The 19,646-nt window shown below is 36.9% G+C and overlaps 1 protein-coding gene across 1 annotated transcript in view; it reads left to right on the forward strand.

The window, feature by feature from the left end:
* Positions 1 to 19,646, forward strand: part of PKHD1 (PKHD1 ciliary IPT domain containing fibrocystin/polyductin) — a 276,749-nt gene that overhangs the window by 241,886 nt on the left and 15,217 nt on the right. The window contains exons 58-59 of the mRNA XM_088149932.1: positions 6,873 to 7,869; positions 17,774 to 17,909. Coding sequence (XP_088006058.1) covers positions 6,873 to 7,869; positions 17,774 to 17,909 — 1,133 coding nt within the window. The remainder of the gene's footprint in view (positions 1 to 6,872; positions 7,870 to 17,773; positions 17,910 to 19,646) is intronic.

Below are 19,646 nucleotides of genomic sequence, written 5' to 3' on the forward strand. Positions count from 1 at the left end.
TGATAAATAATTCTCATTCTATTCTGGTTATCAAACTCATTTGAAGAGTTCGTTCTGTTTCCCACATTTCTACAGTATATTTAGTCATTTATAAAGTCTCCCATATTGGTACACTAGCCACAATATTTTCATATCTGAAATATCATATTCAAAGTTTAATTTTCCTCCATTATCAGGTTGTGTCCTACTGGCTTTCAGAAACCCCTTAAAAGTATTGGTCATAGTGCTTCCATGTGAAGTCTTTAAGCCACTTTCTTCCACAGTGAGAAGGGAGAGTTGGATTTTATCTATGCAGAACTTAAAAATAAAAAAATAAATTCACATTTCCATTCACTTGTACAAACTTGCTGCTCTGTCCCAGATTTGCCTAGCATTCACGTATTGAACAGCATATCGAAATAAACTCTAAGCACAGATAAATGTTTAATATTATCTTTTTCATTATATTTCAGGAAATAATGATTGAGAGATTCAGCCTGTGGGAAATTATTGCCATTTCACAGATGTTCTATTGAGATACAGAGAAATTAAGATCTGAATTAGATTTTACATGCAAATGAAGACTTTCAGAGAAATCTGTCCCATATTTATTTGCATGAAAAATTGTGTGAATTGTAAACAAAGTATCTTGTGGCTTGAATGGGCACATAATTTCTGGATTCTACTACCATTCATTTTAAAATATTTCTTGTCTCAGAAATTGGATACAAAAGGGTATATTTTGCTTACAGTAACATACATTTGAGAAGCTGTAGATAGAATATATGCGCTTGGGAAAGTTGCTTGCTTAAACAAATACAGATTTACTGAAAGAAGTGTTGGTTAACACTTGTTTGCATGGTATTTCTTTAGTTAAAATCAAACTCAACGGCTACTTTTTTCCCATGACACAGATCCACAGCAGGATCTTACTGTAATGTTTATGGGACAGCAGGAAACTACACATATAGTTCTATTCATGGTTTACTGAATTAAACCATGCCTCACTTCCTTATGGTGGAATATATCTGATGGCTTGCCCAGGGCCACTAAACTACAGTGTGTAAATAGTGCCCCATTAATTATGTCACCACTTTTATTTTTACTGTGTGGCTGCATTTATATTTGCATTAGAAATATATGACTGGCAAATCTGGCCAGGTGGAAATAACCCTGCATGACATTTATTTTATGTTGATAAAATACCTATTAGAGAAACTTGATGACATCTCTTTGTTTTAGTCAAAAACGCCTGTATTGTTCTTTACAAGTATGTATTATGAAATCTATCATAAACTACGGAAGAAATTAGTTGCAGGAAATGTTTGTGCTAACCTGAAGGAGAATTCATTAATGTTGATGTATTTCATTCAATTTTAGAACTTTAAACGGGTGACAGAAGTGGCTAAAAGACAGCAAAGGTCTCTGTGCCTTTAAGTAAAACATCTGTTTTTAAGGAACATTTTAAAAACACTTTCCTTCTTCTCCATTTTCTAAATAAAGGACATGAATTGTGTGGGGTGCTTTCTTTCCTAAGCAGAGGACCCCCATGGCATATTTTTCTTTTCAAATGTGAAATGAGGTGGAAAATCCTCATTTCACGACAGGAAGGACAAATATTGATACAAAGTTAATATTTGTCAGAAACCCTGCAAGCAACTTGAGTGTTTGAAAAGAAGTAAATTAAATAAAATAACAAATTTGATGCGAAGGTGCTTTTTTTAAAAAAAAAATTTGCAAAGAGTAGAGTGCAATATCTTAAATGGAAAAAAAGAAATAAAGTAAACAGACATACTGTTGCTTGTCTCTTCTTGAATGGAGAGCAGATTTCTGGGTCACCCACTATGTGCAATTCTCCTGCCATGGAGTTCAGGGACTTATGTGAGTGAATAAACAAAAATACATATATTCTTTTTAATAAATAAATAAATAAATAAATAAATAAAATCCATATGTAGCTCTTCAGCCACATGTATTCACTTAGATTTTAAAAAAAATATGTTCACCCTCACCTCTTTGATCTTATGCCTTCACCTAGGTTTAAAAATATCTCCCATCTCTTTGATCCTGGGCGTTCACCTTCATTTTGGTTTTCCTGGGTTTTCATGGCACACGTGTACATCAGTGGGCATGTGAATGCCAGCTACCTTCCCCTCCCCCCTCCTTTTATTTTTGCACACAAAACCTAACCGGTTTAATTTAATTTTGGTCATTTAGAAAAAAGCTTCTGGAATTTATCAGTGTTGTTCTTCATCCCCAATGTAAATAGCTCGTGTCACCTCAATCCTCAGTGGTCAATCAGTATTTATTAAGGGCTGTCCACTCTGGCCTTTTTCTCCAAGGAAAGCCGCAAGGCAGATTAGATGCTGCCCCTGACACACTGTGTCACTTATCTATTTGTGTTGATGATGAGAGTCAGCTGCACGCAGGCCTCTCTTTCCCCTTCCCTTCCCAGCCCCGCTTACGAGCACCCCTGCTTGGATTTTCATGAGGAAATAATCAGATTAGGCCTTCAGCGATGAGTTCATACGGAGTTCTCTTTTCTCCGATGTGCTACTAACTGAATAAACGTGTTTTGTGGCAAATTGTAAATGACATTATGATTACCAAGGCCAGCATGGGTTTCATTTGAAAAGTGATCAAAATTGCTGGCCACAGAAATTGTGACTGGCAGATAAGGCCGTTTAGTAGGAGGAGGGAGTGGGGGCAACGGGAGAGAAAGGGACCTACCGGGATTCTAGCAACCTGCTTACAAAAGGAGCAATGGAGATCCCAGCCATTTCAAAGAGAGGCTGGCTCAGAAGTGAGGCGTGCAAAGGAGACAGGCTGCATGAGGCGTGGTGGAGTGTGGATATGAGTGGTTGACTCAGCTCTTTGCTGGGACCAGGTAGCAACAATTGTCTTCACCAGTCCAGGAAGGCTTCCAGGTTTTTTTCAGTTCCTTCCTGACAAGAACCACACAAACTAAAAAAGTCACCCTAATCTTGGGGTGCTGGGGGGGAAAATGTAATACAGGCTAATTGGTTTCCACAGGTCCAGCCTTCTGATTTGGATTTGGAAAGTGTTGCCAGCTGAGTTTTCTCTCTTTCTTGAGAGCTACTTTTTTATTTGATTTTGTTTTGTGCTGTGTATGCATGGATGGAGCATCCATGCCTGTGCAGAAGAGTTTGTGGCCATGCATGTTGTATAGGTTCCAGGTCAAATGGATTCAAAGTGACAGACAAAACATTTCTTTATACAAAAATGCCTGTTCCCTCATTCCAGAGGGAATTGCATGGAATTGCAAAGCCGGACAACTGGACGCAATCATGACCTGGCCAAACTGGGTGGTGTTGAGGCAGCAACAGCAACGGATGGAGCTGTAACCCAACACATTAGCTCCCAACCCCCAGCCAGTGTTCTGCCATCAACAATATCAAGAATGCTTTTATTTAAGCATACTTTTAAGAGGCTTCTCACCTTTATCTCTACAGAGGAAGTGATGCAGAAATTACACTCCCTCAGCATCTGAAACAGCTTGGCCAACAGCATTCAGGCCATTTAGGTGTTGCTTTGCTACTCGAGTGTAAATAAGGAAACCTGAAGAAGGGAAGCAATCCTGGGAATCTTGTGCCTTTATTGACCCAGGGTCATACTGGGGGCTTAAAGGGTCTTTTCCATACCCACATAAATAAGTAGTGAATTGCAAGGAATGGTATAAAACTAACTCAATAATTTCCATTATTCACTTTGGAATCAGTTGCTAAAGTGAGCAATGGAAGTTCCAATCTTTAAATCCATATTTGCAAAACGTTTCCATACTTCAAGTCTATTCAATACATTTTCTCTGACTCAATAAACATATAAGTTTTCTTTTTGAGATTCATACATTTCTCAGTAACTTTCCGAAGAGCAAAAAACTGGATCTGTACACCCCTTGCTTGGCATAAAGCCACACTACACTTCCCAGTTGTTGCCCGTTATCATCTCTTGTACCATTTTAATCAGAATTCTGTGAAACATGTTCCAGTCATATAGTTTTTGCATTCACTCTGGCTACTTTTCTTTTTATGTAGGGGAACAATAACAGCCTTCTTCCAATCACTGGGCACATATCCAGTCTTGCCACATAAGTTAAACAAGTCACATGACCACTTTGTAAGCAAACAACATCCATATTTTAACATTTCTCCAATTTACATTTTTTTAACGTTCTCACATTTATGAATTCCTTTTCAGCTTTTTAAAGTATTTTTTTTTATTATCCTCATTTTTTGCAATAATAATAATAATTCCCTTTCCTCATCCACAGCCTCTTTTATTTCATCATTCCACCAAGCACCCCTTTCCATACTTCCCATTAGGAAACTCTACACACTTCAGTGGCACTTGGTAATATAATTCTGTTCCAAGCAGCTTCCACATCCTCTTTCCATGCATCCATTTTCTGTTCATTCTGTTGTGAGATCACTCTATCATCTAATACTTTTTCATACAGGATTTGTACTTTTTCTTTCTGCTTTCATCCTAATTCCTTTGACTTCTTTTTCTTCCATATTTATTTATTACCAAGATCCACTCTTGACAATACCAGTAAATGATCTGTTTCACATTCAGCCTTGTATCATCACTAATTTCCCAAGTCTTTATCATAAATGATCTGATCAGTCACATTTTTATATTTATATTCATTACTTTGCTTTGCATGTATAAAAGGAGTTATGTGTCAACTCTGTTTTTGAAACAATAATTTTCTAAGCAGATTATACCAGTCAGCATTGCCAATCGTTCTTGTGTCTCCAAATGGCAGATCACTTTTTAGTGCCCTCTGATCTCATTCCCACCTATTCATTCATGCCACCCAGTAGAATAATTTTCCCCAGATTGCATTTCTTATGTTTTTATAGGTTTTAAAGCTTTCACACTATTTTAATTTTTTTATGTTGTAAACCACAGGAAGTCATTTCTGTTGAATCCACTGGTATGTAAACACAACAAACAAACAAATGTATAATTCAGAATGTTCCACTATTTTTCTCCCAACTCTTCTGATTCTTCCATTTTTGTCATTCATTAGAATGAAGTATGCAACCATCACCAATGTATGGATTTCTATTTTCATACACACCCACAGCAACATAGCTGATACCAATTCATATTTCATGACATACATTTTAGTCCTTTCATTTGTAATTAAGCCTACAGTTTCACTTTCCTGAAGGTATTCAGCAAGTCTACTCTGTAAGATCAAACTACCCTCATTCTGATCTACCTTTCTTCTGTAAGTTTTCCAGACTGATAATGTACCCATTTCTGTTTCTTTCATTTCCTTTGTTAATTCATGTCATTTCTTCAACTTACATTTCAAGTCACAAGCTTGCATATGTCAATAGCTTTTCACCAAATAGGCCCATAACGATTGACCTTCACTGCCCATGATGGTCAGTTGAGGCTTTCATATAATGCTTTTTAGCCAGCTGGAGTAGAGTTAAATGAGGTCCCCACCATTGGTTGCACTTGTGCCACATGTAGCATTCCCTGCTAGTGGAAAGGACAGTACCAGTCGGTTTTGGCATATTTGGGGCAGTGGTGCTACAAGCACAACCAAAGTCCAATTTTACTTCAAGGATGGTCATACTATTTTTTGCAAGTTAGAATCTCTAATCTAGCGACTACTTGGAAGACAACATATTGTTGTCTTCATCTAATTAACTAGAAGATATATGCAGCATATGGGCACAGACTCAGGATGGGCACTAACTTAGGATGGTTTAAAGCAAAACATCTTAAAAACTATGCCTTATGAAGTTGGCACTTTTTATATTTAATCTGAAATGGAAGAATGTATCAGATAAGGAGGAGTCCAGGCTAATTTCTTTCACAGTCACTAGCAAAAGTTCTTCTGGGAAATGTAGTTTGTTGTTCTACTGTGAATTTTTTTCCTGAGAACCAATATGCTCTAAGCCACTATTTACTGTTGAAACTGAAGCACACTAGCTCTTTTTGATGGTAACTTTTAAATATTTTAGAATTATCCTTAAGAATATCTTTTTTTCTCCCTGGGATGAGGAAAGTCAGTTTCAGCCCCTGCCCCAAACACAATCTGTTCATCAAATGATGTAATAGTTGCTGCTCCATTCAGAATTTTCATTAATTTATTTTCATCATTAAATATAATATTCAGAACTGGATAATCTCTGCTTTCTGGAGGAATATCAGCTAGGGATGCTGGAGGTTTTTGCTTGAGCTGCATAAATGAACAAATCTGATTTGCATTTTTCAATATGCGGATCAGAACATAGTTACGCTTCAGCTTTTGCATTTCTCTGAATTTTGGGAGTCTTACAAGTCTTAGGTTCAACAAAAATATAACATTCTGTGAATACAAATTCTTTTTTGCATATGAAAATATGTAGATTAGAATACAACATATATTTTAGGATAAAATGCAAATGTTGTAGAGAAAAAAATAATGCGGTTTTGGTACCATTATTTCTTTCAAAAGTATTGATGCAGAAATGGATGGAATAAATTCATATCAAATTGTCTCAGATTTGAAATTATCCCAATTAATAGGATATATTTGGCAAAGTTGTATAAACTTCTTCCTTTCTGATTATATTAATAATGTAATTGATTGCATATCTCACAAGTTAAAATAAATAACACAATTTTTTTTAACAAAAATGCCTTTATCCTATTATTTTTTCCATTCAAAATAGATATATGAATATCTGTTGTTATTCCTTTCCCCACCCATATCTAGAATTTCTAACATATTGGAAACTGAAATAGTGTACAATTGCTTTTCAAATACTGTGTTAAGAAGAATGTTAGGTTCTAGAAGACTGGTGACTAAAATTATAACAGTTGTAAATCTTGCTGATTATTTTTTAAAAATTATTGTTTAACAGGCATCTACAGGGAAGAAAGAAAATGCATTCTCGAACCTTTATCCAATATTTATTTCTGTCACGAAACTGACTATGGAATGGTGATTTTGGAAAGTATGGATACAGATTTAGATCATAGGAACTTCTCTCCACCTTTATTGGTAACTAGTACTTTTGTGGACACCTTCAGTGAAGCCACATCACTGGGAACTTGCTGTTCCAAAGAACTTTCTTTGGTTTTTTACTCTATACTGCCATCAAACAGGCTTTCAAAGATTTGCTTTGCTGGACCAGTTCCTTGGTCATTAAGACTCTACTTTAATGGCGGTCACGGTAATGTCAGCTTACTTTTAGCTATCTTCTATGATGAACCAAGAAGCTTTCATGTTTTTGTGAAAGAGAACTCTATTCAACCAGTCTTGTTTTTTTCCAGACTTTTTTGGGAAAATGCCACAACAGGAACCTTTTACTTCAGTTTTCAGGAGAACCTTCTGTATGTTTCTGTTCCCTGGGATGAACCTGTAGAAATACATACACACAGTGCTCTTCATACTGCTTTCACCATAGCAGAGAACACTGGAGAAAAAGCTCAGGCAATGCTTCTTCAACAGTTGGCTAATTTTTTACAAATTGGGCAGGATGAAATTAGGACAGTCTCCAACACTTCAGGAAATGAGGACACATTAAGGATTATTGCAGACAATAGCACGAAGAGGAAATATCAGTGCCCTCCGAAGAGTTCATGCGTATTCACCAGTGAACAGAAAACCCAGGGGAGTTTGCATCCATCCCATGTAATACTTGGCTTGAGAGTGCTGATCCTCGAAATCAGTGATCCATTACACTTCTTAAAATATAAGCTTGCTTCTTCATTTCCAAGTGTCAGATTAAAGAGTTTGGCCAGTAGGCTTATTGATGCCCAACAAACTGGGACACTTCAGCATGTTCTCAGATTGCCAGTTGATACTCTAGTGGTGATGGTTTCCTCCACTTCAGTTACAGCAAAAGAAAATTCTAGGTAAGTGTGCTGATTGTTAAATATTTTTAATATTCATATTAAATAAAAATACTTTTAAAATGTCAAAACTAACTATATCAAACACAAGCAAAGGATTGTTGTCCTTCCTTAGATATAGGGTTCACTGAATAGGATAGGGGACTTCTTTTTCAGTTACCATGCATAGTAACGCTGTGCAGCAGCTCTCAAAGAGCTCTCAAAGAGTACATGGAACACAAATGGAACACCTAGTTGCAACCACATGATCTAGGGAAAAAGGCAGAGTTGCTTAAAGGTGCTCCAAGCATATGCTACATTCCTACTTCTGTATGTTCTGAAGCAGTTTTGGAGTTTGAATCTGAACTGCTGAACATGCCTAATGTGCTTTTTTAATAATAGTAATAAGAATTTTGTGAGAATTTTGTCTATAACCCATTTGGGTGCCTTAAACCTATGTTTGTTTGTTGTATTTACAGCTCACCTGCTATTTGGAGTAGCTTCTAGCAGGTTATATACCATAAAAACAGACAACGATATTTAAAACCAAACAAATTAAATAATGAATAAATTTAAAACCCAGAAGAGCAAATAAATGACAGAAACTGAGAAGCACTTAAATAAAAATCCAAGCATTTACCTAGTGCTGAAAGGCAGATCGTTTAAGTGCCAACCTGGCCTCTAGAGGAAGGGCAATACAAAGCCAAGATACCACAATAGTGAAGGCCTTCTCCATCATCCCGTGTACTTCTTCCAGTCAGCAGATATTGAAAAGCCATCCCACTTTAGATCTTAATATTTGGGCACATACATATGGGGTGAGGTGGCTTCTCAAGTATTTGGCTCGTAAAGCATGAAGGGCTTTAAACATAATCAATAAGAGATTAAAGCACAACTGGTCATGTATTAGCCAGTGCAATCCTTTTAGGACTTGTCTGTGGTCTTTTACAGGTGTTCTGGATAAGAAATATGCAGCTGCATTCTGCACTAGCTGCAGCTTCCAAGTCATCTTCAAGGACAGAACCATATAGAATGTATTGCAGTAAACCAAATGGGTAGTTACCAAAGCATGGGTTATTAGGGACAGACCATCCTTGTCCAGAAAGATTTGCAACCACTAGAGTATGCATAGCTGGCTAAATGTACTCTGGGCCACTTGAGCCTCGAATAGCAGAGATGAATCTGAGAATATATCAAGGCTGTAACCCTTGCTCCTTCAGGCAGAGGGCACACCATACATAGTCGGGAACCTACCCAGCTCCTAGACCTTTGAGACATCATCCCACAGTGCCTCCATCTTGTTATGCTTTGCTTCTAGTATATGAAACTCCATAACAAGCTCCTCTAAAAAGCCATCATATCACAGCAATATTTTACACCTAGAAATAGTGGGTACCCACTGAGCGTGCCAAACAACAAGTTCTGTAAATACAAGATACATACAACAAAATTGGAATCCTCCTCCCAATATAACTGCAGAAACAGCAGCATCAGTTACTTAACAAATAATAATAATAATAATAATAATAATAATAATAATAATAGTAATAGTAGTAGTAATAGTAATAATCCAGTATTTAAAAAGTATTGTTAGCCATCCAGATTCATGTACTTTAGTTGAGCAGCCATATAAATTCAATCAATTAAGTATATAAAATAAAATCGGTTCTGGGAATGACATTGAATCAGCCAGTAATTTCTATTCCACAATGATAGAAGTGTTAGGAAGGAAGGGAAATTCATTCAAAGCAACTTTTAGAAAGTAGTCGCTCATATCATCTTGTAGAGGTGTGGGAATGCACTGCCCTGCCCGTTTCTCATATGCTGGACTTCAAAAAGCAGGTAGAGTATGGGGCAAAATTGAAATTAAAATTTGGCATGTTAAAATACACCTTTTTTCCATCTTTCTATCAGAATAGAATAATTGGTACAATGTTACTTATACAAGTCTTTTCTCAAGAATTGTTACCTTTGAACAGTAAATTGAATATTGTAATCCAGTTAAGATTTTAGGTGGAGAGAGTTATGTCTGCATCCCTCTACCTATATACTCTAAGAGCCTCTGACACACATGAACAGTTTTTTAAATTTAAAAAAAAAAGTGAAACACCCAACTTCCTTCATAATACCTTTGGTCAACCTTTGGTGATCTCTTTAAAATGCTAATTACCTTTTAGCCTACATTATGAGTACCTCCAATTATCCTATTTAAGAGGCAAGGAAGAGAGCTTTGGGAGTGAGGAGTGATAACTTCAAGGAAAGTCCCAAGTAATAAAATGCATGACTGTGCATAATTCATGTCCAGCCCAACTATTGATATGGAGAAAATCTATCTACATAGTCACTGAGAGTTGACATTGACTTGATGGCATTTAATTAACAGCCTAACTATGCAAGCTTTTGTTTTCCAAAATTCTGTTTTCTGACTGATTTTATCTTTACCACTTGCCATTGTAAGAAAAAACTCTGAATAATCTTGAGAAGGAATACAGTCATAAAGAGTAGAAAAACTAATCTCAAAATTTTGCTTAAACATTTACATACAAATTGACTTTTTAAAAATAGATAATTCATGTTCAAGGAAGTTTTGAAAATGATAGGGGAAAGTAGGTAAAGGCTTTTACTGAATAATAAGTAGCTAATATCCTAACTTCATTTACTGAAATTGACTGGATTTGCTTTGAATAGCCACATATCAGATAAATCTATCTTCTTTTGTGCATTTCAACATGAAATACACTTTGAGATATTCTCCATACACATATAGACATCCTTTCTTGGTGTCAAAATTCAGCAAAAAATTTTTCTAAAAAAATTCCCTGAGACTAGTCATTTTTTCCAGTAAAGGTAAACTTTAGTCATAAGCCACTTCATCACCTCTTTCAAAGTCAACATTCATTTTTATGTAGCTATATTGTACTTGAACTATTTTCATGTAGGTACATATATTTTCACTTACAGCAATGGCAATGCCAAAGGAAATTGGAAATTAGTGACATGCAATATCCTTCTGTCTCTGTAACAGTCAGTATTCTTTAAAGTCACATATTCATCAACAGATATACTATGTATATTAAAGTCTCATCTCAGAATGTAAGAATATGTAAGACATTTTACATTATATTCTTGTGCTACAAACTTCATTAGTTTGGGTTTTGGCTATGTATTCATTTTACAATCCCACACTTTTACTTCAAATTAGCATCTGACAGAATGGAACAATATTATAATATCATATTAACCCAAATACTGAATGAGAAAAGGGCTGTAATATTGAATAAGAACAGACTAAAAATCAAAGGCCCAAATAAATAAAAAGGATTTTATCTGCTACTCAGATATACTCGGGATGTGGGTGGGGAGTTCAATAGATATTACTAAAAGGGTCCTTTCTCAGTTGCCACATATTTTGTTTCAAGACAGGACTATCCATGTTGGCTTTATGCTGGAAAAATGATAGAATATGCTACAAATATGTTGTCAACAATCACCATTTTCAGAAACTGATATATTTGTTAACTGAAGAATTAACAACTTCCAAATCAAGATGGATGTGATTTTATTCTTTAAATATTTAGCAAACATCCCAGCAGTTTTCAAATTTCTAAACAATCTCCAGACTACCCAGGAAAACAGTAGACTGGGCAGCACTCTACAACACACCTTCCTCCCCTGACAAAGACTAGGCTTTAAAAGAACTACTTATATAATTTCTATCACTTGCATTTTAGTTGTCATTCCATCTGTTTGCTTGTCCAACTCTCTGTGGTAAACAGATAGGACTTTATTAAGAGAATATAGCTAGGAAGAATCATATTAATCACCTCATCATTGCCCATTTTGTAGAAGTTCCCTACCGGGATTCAAGAATGCATTCGGATCCATCTGCCTAACTGACATTGTTGGTCAACTGTGCACTAGTGGTGCTGCTAAGGACAGGCTATGTGGCAGAGCTTTAGAGCACAGCAGTCTGATGAAGTGCAAAATAGCAATCTGCCCATTCTGATATTTGCTCAGAATTTGAGTGTTCAGCAATAGGTGGGTTAAAAAGGTTAATACTGTGGAGGGTAATAATTGCTGTCTATCAGCATAACCATCATTGCAGAACAATAACAAAAGAGTTAAGACAAAATATCTCTTATGCAGTGATAAATTTCTTGCCAAATCAGAAAAAATTCAAAAGAATAAATTAATGTACTTGTGGCAATGGCTTCTTGGAGTGTTGTAACAGCTGTATGGCAGCCATGATGGAGTTCAAATGACAAGTGGAAATAACAGTTGCAGCTTGTTGTTTTCTCTGTCTCAGAGTCTTGAACAGAAGTAGTTTTCTTAAAAGTCCCACAAATGTCACTATTACCTGAAAATAAAATGGTTGGAGCAATTAATTGTATGGCTAGCTATGTTATAGATGAACTCTGTTTAATCTGATTTCAGTTGAATTAGGAATCACTGGATCATTTTCATGCACAACCTCATACTCCTTTATTTACTTATAATGATTTTAATCTGTTCATTCATTATGCTTGTCTGGTTGGATTACATTAAATATTAATTTGTAAGGGAGTAAAACAGTAGAATAATAAAATGCAATTAATAAATAACAGAAGATGACCAATTTGGTGTAGTGGTGAAAGGCACTAGAGTAGAAGCTAGGAAACCATGATTTCTAGTCCTGCTTTAGTCACAAAATCCAACTGAATAACTTTGGGCCAGTCATTTTCACTCAGCCCTAGAAAGAATGTACTAGCAAGCCATTTCCAAAAATGTTGCCAAGAAAATTGCATGGAGTTGTTCGTCCAGTTACAAGGAGTCGCAGTTGACTCCATGGACCATATTAACAATACTAGAAAGTCAATCTGATCTCGTGGTAGATGAAAGCCAGTTGGGTGACCTTGAGTGAAACATTCCCTCTCAGCCCAAGGAAAAGGCAATGGCAACCATTTCTGAAAATGCTGCCTCTGACTCAAAGGTTAAAAAAATACAAAACATTGGAAATAGAAAGGACTTAAAATCAAGTTGATCTGAAAACTATAAAAATGTATGAGAGAACATCAATGTTTTCTTTAGTCATTGATACAACTGTGAGCAATCTTCCCTGGTGATGGCATAGCCAAGAAAGTTCTATTCCTTGTACCTTCTGCCTAACTTCACTTGGTTGGGAGATCCAAAGGAAGACCTTCAGATATGACCAAAGACCTGGGCAGTTGCAGAGCTTTTCTTTGATTGCAATATTATTCCCTACTAAGAATATGATTTGGATGTATTTGGCACCAGCAATGTCATTAATTTAAAAGGCCTTCTTTCTGGATTCAGTATTACACAACACATTCTGAGCCACAGGTGTTTTATATTTGGACAAGATTAACTGTGAACTCTCTTTAATTCCCTTGGGCCAAGCATTCTTTTCTTAAATGGTGCCAGATCTTACGGGGAGAGTTTGTAAATGCAAATTAGTTCTTCTTTAAAAGTCATGTACTTGTTTTTATACAATTTTACAGGATTTCCCTGTGTGCTTTATTCATTTAAAATTTACCATCTTAATTTGTGGTTTATTTCTCTTCTAAATTTTGGAATCAGAAGCGCTGATGTACCAATTATCTGTAATTAAAGGCATGTCAGTCTGAATCTGCTTATTAATAGATATCGCCCCATTTCATAGCTATAAAATGGATCAGTTGTTGGCTATGAATCTATTAAACTTAATAGGAAATCAGTCTCCTTTCCCAAATTGTTGACAAAACCCAGGAAAGAAGCAATGAAGACAAGAAGTAATACGAATCTGCCAACATTTTAAATAAAATTAACTAGGCCCTATTGGAGTCTCCTCCTTGTGATCTGCTCATATTGCATATGAAGCTTCAGCTAAGAGTAAACCCAAACTACCATATTCCAAATCCTACCTTTGTGTTGTCACTGTTACTATTGTATTTATGCAACATGGTCATAATTCTAAGTCTTATGCAAGATTTCCCTTAGATACATGAAGGCAGTTGAGATTATAAATTCATTTAACAATTTCTGCATACTTATTTTTTCATTGTAATTCCATGTACCAAGCTAACTTTACAATGGCCCAATGTGGGTCCAGATTATACAAAAGCACATGCTGAAAAAATAAAATAAAATTACAGCTAGAACAGGAATATATTCTGATATGAGAACTTTTCAATCATCTTTGATTCAGTACACTAAAAATCCATTTCAGAAGTCAACATGTGTTAACATCAACATGCATTGAACTTACGAAAAGGGGAATTGTATCTCTATCTGCTAATTTAGACAAAGTGTGAAGCGACCTGAAATTACAACATAGTGATGGGCCCATATAACATTTGCCATTGCCCACTGTCTAGCATGGCTTTTTAAAGAAAGGAACATAGCTAATTGGCCAAAAGCACAGCAGGTGAAGGGTTAAATACTCTAGCTGTTGGGCAGTTGGAATTTTTTATATCTTTGCTGGAGGACCTTGTGCCCACAGGCCATAGTCACATTATCAGCTAGAAATTGGATAACGACAGCACAATGACAAATCCAGGTTGCTTGCAATAAGGTGCTAATCCCTTTGCTTTAATATCGAAGCAGCATGTAATGATGTTTGGACATCACTCCAGTTTACTGACGACCCCACTGGGGCTTGCAATAGAACCGTACAACCACCTAACAAGGTGTCAGCTGACTGCCGTCGTCAAAGCAACGGACATTGCAATCTAATCTTCCTTCCATCCCTTCCAGCTCCCAATAAGGCCCAGGTTATATAAGTGGCCCATCGATGCTTGGTAACTGGAATCAATTAACGTTAATTCACACAATGCTATGATGTATTGTGATCACTTTCATTTCAGGGAAGGGGGAAGGAACGGCTATAATTCACCTAAAATGAGGTTGTCTATGGTGCTGAGGTATTAATTGGGTGTCCATATTAAATGGGAAAGGAGCAGAGCAGTGAAGGAAAAGTGGAAGGATGAGTGACTCTCTTGGCTGCTATTGACCTATCAGAAGAAGACAGTGCCCTTTTCCTTTGCTTTTATCTATTACAGTTTTCCCTATTGCGTGTCAAGTTGATGTATTATAAAAAATTCATTTGGTGACCTTTCACCCTCTTTGCAGATTAAACAATTTCACCAAGATGGCATCATTAAGAGGGCCTTGCATTTAATGATGATTTCTCTAAAAGGCCACGGAGATTCGATTTTAAGCTAACAGATTTATTGCACTATTATAACATATCGTAAAAAATTCTACCACCTACGGTCTAGTTTTAGGTTAGGAAACTGTTAGGAGTTTATGTGGAGTTTAAAGCGGTATTACCTTGGGATATGCTGCAACAGCCAATTGGCACACTCTCTCCCGTGGCACAATCCTGTTTATGTTTAATAAGTTATTGTTCCTCAGGTGCTAAATTTCAGAAGTAGAGACCTGCCTGGATTCACTTTTTAACACTCATAATTAGATATTTAGGCCTGTAAAATTGACAGACTAAAGCACAGTTTTGTTAATCTGTACAACATACAATTTGACTTAAACCTAATGCTTTGAGGGACTACAAAAAGGACCATCTGGTTACCATTAGCAACCACAGAATGGCTGGAAGGGGCAGAATGCTCTCGGGTGAGAGATAGAGGGAGGTGAAATTGTACCAGGGGAACAAACTCATTTGTTATGAAGCTAGTGGGGTTTTTAAACACAAGCATTGTTCTCCCCATTATCACTCAAATCATAATGCTTCAGAATGAAAAGATAAGGAGCTAGTACCAAGAAGAAGGGGGGGGGGGGAATAAAAAAACCCAGAGAAAATGGTTTTATCCTATACCAGGTAGACTGACTGGCACTGTTGCCTACTATGAAAATCTCTACTAATAAAACAAAAGAGAGCTATTTACACCAAGAAGAATAAGTGGACAGACTGGCCAGGAATTCAGAACATCCTGCAGGAATCCTCTTGCTCAGCGAATATATCTAATGTTCTACTTTTGCTAACACTGATCTCTTGGCTTTTTAAAACTAAGCCTTCAAGTGTCATCTGAAGAAACTACCTGAACCCAAAAGCAGATCTGCATCAAGTAGTTCTACCCAAATCATTTAGCTCTGCCCAGAAACTCTACATAATATGGATTGTAGTTTAATGTGAATGCCTATGTACAAAGTAAAGCAGTATCTTTCACTGTCGTTAGAACAACAATTAACGTACTGTATATGTTAGCTCAAAATATGTAATTTAAATTCTCCTCTTATGACGAGGAGAAATAAAGAGGGGAACATTAAAAACCAAATGCTTCATCCATACCCTTGTATGAATCCTACTAAAAATGTTAAGTCTTCAAAAATAGGTAAGAGATTGCCTTCCAGTCCATTAGTACTGAGCTTGGTCCTTTGTCATTTGCCTATTCTCAAAAGAGAAAGGCCCTGAAACATAAAGTAATTGGTGTGAGGAAGACAGCTTATCCAGTTTTCAGAACTCCATCTCCTTCCATTCAGGTTGCTTTTAGAATAGTATTTTGGTTTTTCCAAATTCCGCTCTCCCCCCCCCCCCCCAGCGTCTGTCTGTCTGCCTGTGTATCTAATCTATCTTCATTCTCTATCATGAATTCATAACAGTAGAAATTACATTTGGATAAATAAAGTATACTTGGATAGATAAAACCATTTTGTATTAAAATCCATAATCCTACTTGTCTGCCTTTGCAAAGTCAATGGGATTTCCAAGTTCCTTCCTTCTGATAGCAGCTCCAGGTGCTGAATGCTTACATCAAATAGCAGTACATGGGTAATATCTACCCTGTGTATTCCATAATGATTTATAATCAGTTATTCATAGTCCTTGGCTTTCAAATGCTTTTTCAGGTGGAAAGAGCAGAAGTAAAAATGATGTATTGACACTCTTATTGAAGGCTGATAAAACTAATGCATATTGAAACTACTACTTTTCTTGAATAGAAAATTCTCTTTTAATATGCCCCCTGCAATGGGGGAAAATCTGTTAGGTTCCATGCCTCACTAAAATAGTTTTTCTGCTTATGTATGGTATACAGTCCTTCTAAGAACTGAACTCCTATATATAATTCTCTCCTAATATTCTGCAATCCACTTCTCTATTCTGCTGTATTACTCCTAAGTGCTTATATTAGAAAGCAGTAGGTGCCGTTTGAAAACTAACCATTTAAAACTGACTGCAGTTTTATTTTTCCTCCCTACTGTAATTTGTGAGAGCAAAAACCTTGCAGACAAAGAGTGTGGTAAAAGCTTCAAAATGCAAAGGAATTCTGTTGAAGAAATTGAGTTAAACTAAAGTGAATTGGCTCTCAATAAATACATTGTTTGTAGACATTTAAAGCAAACACCAGGAGAACTGAATAAATAGCTTTTATACTTTTCACTTTCATTTTGAGGCAATATCAAACCCCAAGTTACCACTCTGTAGCAGTGGATTAGAAGCATATATAAAAAGGATAATGACAGGAAGAATTGGAAAGGATGTGAGGCCATGTGGGCCCTAAATGAAGCATATTTTTTATTCAAATGCAAAAGAGTATTGCCAAGGTGCTTGATTTACTCCTAGAATACAAGCTTAGTGGGGTGCCTATGTGCATGGTACAGCTACAGAATGAAGAATCACAGTGTTGTTAAATAAATATAGTCAACCCAACTGCTACATGTAATGCACATTATGAGAAGAATATTTAAAATTATTCCCTGAGCTATATAATGGAAGAGGAAAAATTTCTCCAGGGTTTTATGCCACTTCTATGTACCTTGCAAAGTAAGTGGATTGGGTATTTGGTATTCTTTTAATTCTGAGGCATGATAACTAGATGGATAAGTATTGTTCACATTCTCTCTCCAAGTACTTTGGTGATAATTTCAATTGTTTCTGAAGTAATCAGCATTAATCATGTTTTTTTCCTCTTTTGATGTTTTTTCTTTGGTGAAGAAATGGAAGTAGCCCAACTTCAGAGAGTTGCCTCTATGTCCGTCCTTACAGCATCTCTGTCTGGATTCAACCCTCTAATGGAGTCGTGGAAAGACCACTGCTGAGGCAACCAAAAATTATTTTTCTGGACAAACAGGTATGAAATTCCGAGACATACATTTCATATTTTAGGTTAGAAATCGATATGGAATCTAGGACTCTTATATTTAAATGGCCATTTTTTTAAAAAAAATCCAACCTTCTTGGATATTGTTGTAGCAATGTTAAATTTTAATATATTGTAATCAAAGGAGAAGTAAAGGAAATTCCAGACAAATTGCTCAACAAGATAGCTTGCACACAGTCCCTTTATTTTTATCCTTTTAGAAATAATATTAATTGTAACTCGGGAATCTTGCATTTCTTTTCCCAATAGCGGCCAAAACTTGTTGTAGGTTCCCTTTTTTACAACCTACCATTGCCACTGTTTCTACCACTCCATCTTTATTAAGGGTTCCCAATGTTTTATCCATGATACGAGAGAGAGAGAGAGACAGAGAGAGAGAGAGAGAGAGAGAGAGAGAGAGAGAACCTGCAAATTTGAATGTAGTTTCCTTTTATCTTCTTTGCAACTGATAGCATATTTTGATGATAGGATATTTTCATTTATTTATATGTCAAATTTGTCACCACCCATCTTGTTAAAAAGTGACTCTGGGTGGTTTACAGAGGAGATATAACAATTAAAATACAATATAAAAACAGTCTTAAAATAAAAAATAAATTCCAAGAATGATGGGATTGGCAAATAGTTCAGGGAGTGACATCAGGGGGCCAGCCACCCCCAGGATTGATTAAAACTCTTATTACCTCATGCAAGCTGGCAGAACCAGGTCTTAAGTCCTTTCTGGAAAACTGGGAGGGAAGGGGCCCGCCGCACCTCTGGGGGAGAGTATTCCATAGGGTGGGGGCAACAGCAGAGAAGGCTCTCCTCCTGGGCCCCACCAGCTGACATTCTCTTGCTGACAGGTTCCACAACATGCCCTCTGTGTCTGACAGGGTGGGATGGGTGATGTGATGAGGATGAGACAGGCCCTCAGGTAACCTGGACCTATGACATGTAGGGCTTTAAAAGTGATAACCAACACCTTGAATTGGACCTGGAAGCAAACTGGCACAGCTCCCACAACAAAGGTGTAATATTTGCCATCCTTGGGGCACCCAAGATTGTCCATGCAGCCACATTTTGAGCCAGCTATAGCTTCCAGATACCCTTCAAGGGTAGCCCCATGTAGAGTGCATTGCAATAATCTAACTGAGAGATGACCAGGGCATGAGTGACTGACTGGAGAGCCTCTGATCCAGGAAGGGGTGTAACTGATGCACAAAGGTGGGCAAAGGCCCTCCTGGCCACGACTGCTACCTGGTCCTTGAGCAGGAATTGTGAGTCCAGGAGGACCCCCAGATTATGCACTGGGTCTGTATGGGACAGTGCAACCCTGTCCAAAACCAAAGATGTAAATTCCCGGATACAGAGGGACCTCCAATCCACAGCCACTCTGTTTTACTAGGGTTCATCTGAAGCCTGTTGCACCCCATCCAGACTCCCACAGCCTCCAGGCACCACAAAAGGGTGATCATGGCATCGCTCAAGTCACCTGAGATGGAGATGTATAACTGGGTATCATCTGCATATTGATGATATCTCATCCCATGGTGGCAGATGATCTCACCCCGTAGTTTCATGTAGATGTTGAAAAGGAGTGGAGAAAGTACTAAATATTAAGCTTAAAATTAGTAGCAGTCTAGTTTAACCCTCATAGAAGATAGAAGCCCTGGAAGACATGGGGAGTGAGGCTGGATTCCTTAATCTGAGATTGTGAAGGCTCCCTGT

This window comes from Python bivittatus, unplaced genomic scaffold, assembly GCF_059951505.1.
Source record: "Python bivittatus isolate LINGU-HERP-01145 unplaced genomic scaffold, Pbiv_v1 ctg000020_np1212, whole genome shotgun sequence".
NCBI classification, from domain to species: domain Eukaryota; kingdom Metazoa; phylum Chordata; class Lepidosauria; order Squamata; family Pythonidae; genus Python; species Python bivittatus.